Here is a 6,036-nt window from a genome sequence, read left to right on the forward strand (position 1 = left end):
TAAATGTCATGGTCTTTTCATCATAACAGAATAATAGTTACCTCCTCCTTTGGAACAAAAAGTGATCAGCCAGCCAATACCAGCAGCAAAAGCAGTTTGTATGGCATTAACAAAATTTCCTTAAAAAGAAAAATAAAGCAAACTTCTGATCACTTATTACTTGATAATGCAAATAGTTTTCTTAATTTCACCCTCTTCCAATTCACTGAGTAGTAGTCAGGATTTCCTAAAATTCCTCTTAAGCATGTCAAATTCCTTCACTGGCTCTCCATTTTTTTTTTATCACATAATATCTAAATCCATTATTTCATTAAGAAACTCAAATTGTTAAGTAAAGCCCTTTGTGATCTGAGCTTTGTCTACCCATTCATTCACCCAGCCATATTTTTCCCAATGCCACTCTACCACAGTACTCATCTTTTTGTTAGATTCATGAAATATTGTCAGTTTCCCAAATACACAGTGATCCTTCAAGGCTTTTTCATTTTCATGACAGACTGGGTCTGACCTCATTCAAGAAGTATTTTCTAACTCTTCCTTTTTTCTCCACCCGAGTAGCTTCCCTAAACTTACTTCTAGTACTAGTTACTACATTTAATTTTAGTGGTTTACAATGTCTTCCTCACTAAAATAATGAGGTCCCTGAAGGTAGGGATTATGTATTTTATTACTGCAGCCCTAGTTTTTAACACAGTTTTAGAGATATAACTAGTATTCAATGGAAGATATGAGCATCCCCTTGATATGATACTAGTCATTTCATAGGTAGTTCAGAGTAGTTAAACAACCTACCTACAGTCACTTGCTGAATTAAAAGCCTAAGGTTAGAAGAGTTTAAACTTTAAAATGAAACTAGATAGGCATGAATTCAATGTTGGATATAGTATATTTATGAAAGCAATAAAACACTTGGTTTACTAAACATTTAGTTGTACTTTGAGAGTTGCCTTTTCATCTAGTCTCGTCTCATATCCATTCTCCACTTCCTAATGGTTTTAGTTTCTGTATATATATAATTCATTCATTAAATGCCTACTATTTAGTAAAGGTCAGAATAAGTAACACAATTCCCTTTCTAAGAAACATGGAAATAATATTTAAAAATTTTAATATTATGACGAATATATTAATGTTACCACTGAAAAACTTAAAATACCAATTTCAAAGTATCCTTGAAAATCAAACAAATTAAGAAAATAAAATTACCTGTCCATAATTCTGTCACTGTACTTCTAACATGCTGCATGGCGAAACTCACTAAACTTTCCTTTGATCTGTCACCATGGTACTTCACTGCAGCCTTTTTTTTTTTTAAATAAAAAAGAGAAACATCTTTTACTTCTTAAAAACAACCACTTAATACCAAAGACTTTAAATTCTACATTATTTTGAATAACATAGATCTCTTTCAATGCAGTTTATTTCCGAATGATATGCTGAGAATCTTGATTATACAGATTTCATGGAAGACATTTTAATAACATTTATAATAATTTTAGTTTCAGTTTTATCACTTAAAACTGAAAAAAGGGATATCAGAACTTTATAATCAATGAGACAATACCTGTAAAATACTTTGAAAACTACAGAATATGCAAATTGGTTACATTATGTTAAGACAGAAACTAAAACTGGCAAACATTTAATTTAGAAAGAGAGCAAAGTATAGTTGACTCTTGAACAACAGGCTTTGTTTGAACTGTGCGGGTCCACTATTACTAGGAGTTTCTTCAACTGTCTGCAGTTCAAACCCGTGTTGTTGAAGGGCCAACTAGAGGTTGGGAATCCGTGTATGTGGAAGGCCACTTGAGTTATATGTGTTTTTTTAACTGCACAGGCAAGTCAGAGCCCTAATCCCTGTGTTATTTATTATTCAAAGGTTGACTGTAATGGCATCTAAAAAGTATTCATAATATAATCCAAAACGTTTATTACTAGAGCCTAGTTAGATGTCACCAAAATAAGACTTAAAACTAGAAATATTCTACAAATTCACATATTGTGTTTTCTCTAGTATTTTCCATGTTAAAAAATTCCACAAATATAAAAAATGGCAACTTTATCCCTTACCATTCCAGACCTAAAAATAAAGAGGCTGGGATAACTGTTGACTCCTTTCATTCGGCAAAGCATTCTATCATCGCCACAGTTAACAGCTCCAATTCGAAGTAATCCATCCACTTCTTTAGCAAAGTCTCTCCACTATGAGAAAAAAAAGAAAATAATAAGATCATTTTTCTTCCCTTGAATACACTTCAAGCCATGAATTCTTAAATGAGAATATTTTTAGCAAATAAAACCATATGTGTAATTACATAATTATTTCTAATAGTTACAACTGCTACAATAGAAAAAGAATCCTAATTTATTAAACAGAATTCAAAATAACAAAACTGCATTAAACAGGATGTAAAACATACATACCGTGGGAGCTAAGTCGTGGCAGTGTGAACATCCTGGGGAGTAAAAGTTCACAAACCATAGTTCTCCAGAATTAATAGCAGCATCTAAAAGTACATGAAAACAAACAATCAAATTATTTACTAAAGGTTTATGCATATTTTCATTAAAACATTTTTGAGATCAGAATGAAAAGAAATTACACAGCTTTCAATACTGCCTTTATAATTTTTTCCTATAAGAAAACATTATTTTAATTGCCAAACTAATTAATACCTTAAAAAAAAAAACTCTTCTAAGCCCATACATGAATAAGCAACAGCCCTGAACTGCTTGATACATGTAAAAAGAAGCTGTAAAAAGAGAGAATGCAACGGCCAAACCTCATGTAAGAGTTGGTGTGGAAGAGAGAAATGAATAAAGAAATAGAGAGAAAGAGTGAGATTTAAGCTCGTTTACTATCTGCAGCACAGGTTAAACATGTGGTCTATCAATTCTAACAGCTACTTCAAATTCTGAAAGAATGAGATAAGAGACCTACAACACAGTTAAGAACCTTGGGGATTAAATTTAATCTTTGCCCTTAGTAAGACATTTGCCTTGTAAAACTATGTTATTTGAAAGTATTAGATTCAAGGTTTTTAACAATTCAAAACAAATACATATTTGCTAAAATAACATGTAAACACCATAAAGTGTCTAGCCAACAATACATTATACATTATAATCTATAAGATGACTTGACACAAGTCAACAAAATTCATACATTTAAAAATTTTAATATTGCAAAGATGTGCTCTAACATTTAAGATAAAAAGGTGAAGACAATTTGCTTTTGGTTAAAGAGTTTCCACATAATTCCATATCAAAATCAGTTATTAATTTTTAAATAAAATTTTCTTGTTATAGTAAATTATAGTAAGACATCAAAACTTGATACTATTCTAAATATGTATAACTGATTCAGGTTAGTAACGTGCAAGACTCATTGTTTACCTACATTTCAATTACAAGACACACAAATCTATAGGAATAACAGTTAACCCACATATTACAAAGTATATAATTTAAGATTGTTATCAGCTGTTTTTTGGCAATGTTTAGGAAGTGTGACAGACTAGTTGGTCAAAATATTTGTCATGTTGACGTAAACCACCAACTACTTCCAAGTTAGGTAAAATCTCAAGAGATTTAGTGTAAACTTTAATAGAAATGGGATATTTCATTAGCTATAAAAATGAGGTGGTTATTTACATATAAAAAGAGAGCAATAATTAGACAAGGTTTTAATTACTGTTCATAAGTCTTAAGTAAAAATACGATGCACAACAAATCTGAAAGGCACCTAATTTGAGACAAAACCTTGTTTGCAGTAAAAAAATCTTCTATATTGGTACTTTGTTTTCACAGAGCACTTCTAATATATTTGCCCAGTTCTCACTATTATTGAAAAAGGTTAAAAATGTTAATATTATGTTATCAAAGCTCAATGGGATGTTTTTGCATAATCCAATGACCCAGAAGAGAACAAATATATTTCCAAATGCAATTTTTGGCTTCTAAACTATACAACTACAGCTGATGTCTGTTATGGCTATGCAACTATAGCTTGTTAGCCTAGAAAAATGTTAAAAAACGCAGAAGTGCTTTGAGTTCCTCTTTAAGTGCTCGAGCTTGTCTTCAAAAGGATGCCTGTATTGTGTGGGTACTATTCACTATGATTAGTATAAGTGCAAGATGTTCTCTGTTTTTGCAGATATTATCTAGAACTGGTTTATAATGACTGATATTACTTTTCTATGACATAGAAAATAATTTGCTAAGAACATTAAAAAACTTTTATTTTTCAATTATAAAGTTCAGTATATTAGTTTTGGAAGTACAGCATAATGGTTAGACATTCATATAACTTACAAAGTGATCCCCCCCGCAATAAGTTGCTAAGTATTGTACTTATGTGACACCATGTACAGTTATTACAATATTACTGTACTTTACCTCCCTGTACCGTACTCCCGAGCTGTACTTTACCACCCTATGACTATTTTGTAACTGCCAAATTATACTTCTTAATCCCTTCACATTTTTCTAACCCCGCTTCCATATGGCAACTATCACTTTTAACTCTGTATATATGTTTGTTTGTGTTTTGTCTACTGTTTTTTAGATTCCACATATAGTGAAATCCCATGGTATTTGTCTTTCTCTTCTTGACATATTTCATTTAGCATAATACCCTCTAAGTTGCAAATGGTAAGATTTCATTGTATATATGTACATCTTCTCTATTCAGATTTTGATTGGAGTGCTTAATCCATTTACATTTAAAGTAATTGAAAGGTATGTAGTCACTGCCATTTTACTGGTTTCTGATTGTTTTTGTAGTTCTCTGTTTCTTATTGTCTTGCTCTCTTAAGTACGGTGATGACTTTCTGTAGTATTGTGTTCGGGTTCTTTTCTCTTTATTTCTTGTATATCTCTTGTAGCTTTTTGGTTTGTGGTTGCCATGTTCTTAGCAGTTTATTTTAAGTTGATGGTTGCTTAAGTTTGAACACATTCTAAAATTGCTGCCATTTCTACTCACTCCCTCTACACTTATGTTTTTGTTATTACTTTTCACTTTTTCTGCGTGTGCAAGAACCTAATCCAATAGTTTTCTAAAATGCAGTGGAAAATGCAGAACTGTATTTTATATCCAATTTCATACAAATCACAGATCAAATTAAATATGCTTACACAATAACCATATACTTACCTAAAATTCTGAAATCCAAAAGCTCAGAGACTGGAAATATTTTTGTAAGTTTGCAGCCAGCTTACCTGGCACGCAAGCCTGTCCTGAACTGATATGGGGCTATGTATTATTTTTACTTCTTTTAATTAGTATGCGTACTTACACATTTTGCTGCAGAAATATTAATTTTTAAAAATAGCGTACTGCCCCACATTCTGCTAAGAACTTTATTTTTTATCAGTGCTGATATTTTTATTTTGTTCTCATCCAGCTTTTATCCTTTATGCATATGTGTATACCTTTTATATGGTTTATATTATATTGCATATACAATGTATTAGGATTTTTTCCCCCACCTAACATACTCTTAAGTGTTGTAAAAACTTTTGAATAATGTGAAATACATAGAAAAAAGAATATGGTTCATTATAATTTCAAATGTGTCAGTAATACACAAACACACACATGCACAGAATTTTGAGGATGTTGCTTAGCCCTTCCAAGATTTCATTTCCTCATCTGCAAAATGTGAGGAATAATTGTAGCTACTGCACAGGAAAGTCATAAAAGTTCATTAAAACAATGGAAGTAAAGTTGATGATGATAATAAAAGAAACTATGTGAAAACTTAATTACAGTTATATAATATTCTTTAATATACAATATATACCATGTAGCACTGCAAGAAACCAAAAAATTTCTAAATTTTAAATATATTTGTTCTCAAGAGTTTTAGATTAGAAGTTGTCTTAGCGACTAGTTTTAAAAAATTGTATGCCCACAAACTTACCAAATTCTCGTCTATCCAATGTTATGATTTCAGGATCATCATCATAAATACCTAATTTTAAAAGTACATAAATTACTAAATTAAAATATCATAAAATATTACCACATAAAAA

General features: G+C 30.8%; 1 protein-coding gene across 1 annotated transcript in view; it reads right to left on the bottom strand.

Annotated features, from left to right (window-relative positions):
• Positions 1 to 6,036, bottom strand: part of DNAJC10 (DnaJ heat shock protein family (Hsp40) member C10) — a 67,129-nt gene that overhangs the window by 53,955 nt on the left and 7,138 nt on the right. The window contains exons 5-7 of the mRNA XM_023528427.1: positions 2,425 to 2,507; positions 2,071 to 2,202; positions 1,207 to 1,300 (exon numbers count right to left, since the gene is read on the bottom strand). Coding sequence (XP_023384195.1) covers positions 1,207 to 1,300; positions 2,071 to 2,202; positions 2,425 to 2,507 — 309 coding nt within the window. The remainder of the gene's footprint in view (positions 1 to 1,206; positions 1,301 to 2,070; positions 2,203 to 2,424; positions 2,508 to 6,036) is intronic.

The sequence above is a fragment of the Pteropus vampyrus genome, unplaced genomic scaffold (genome assembly GCF_000151845.1).
Source record: "Pteropus vampyrus isolate Shadow unplaced genomic scaffold, Pvam_2.0 Scaffold2, whole genome shotgun sequence".
Taxonomy (NCBI): domain Eukaryota; kingdom Metazoa; phylum Chordata; class Mammalia; order Chiroptera; family Pteropodidae; genus Pteropus; species Pteropus vampyrus.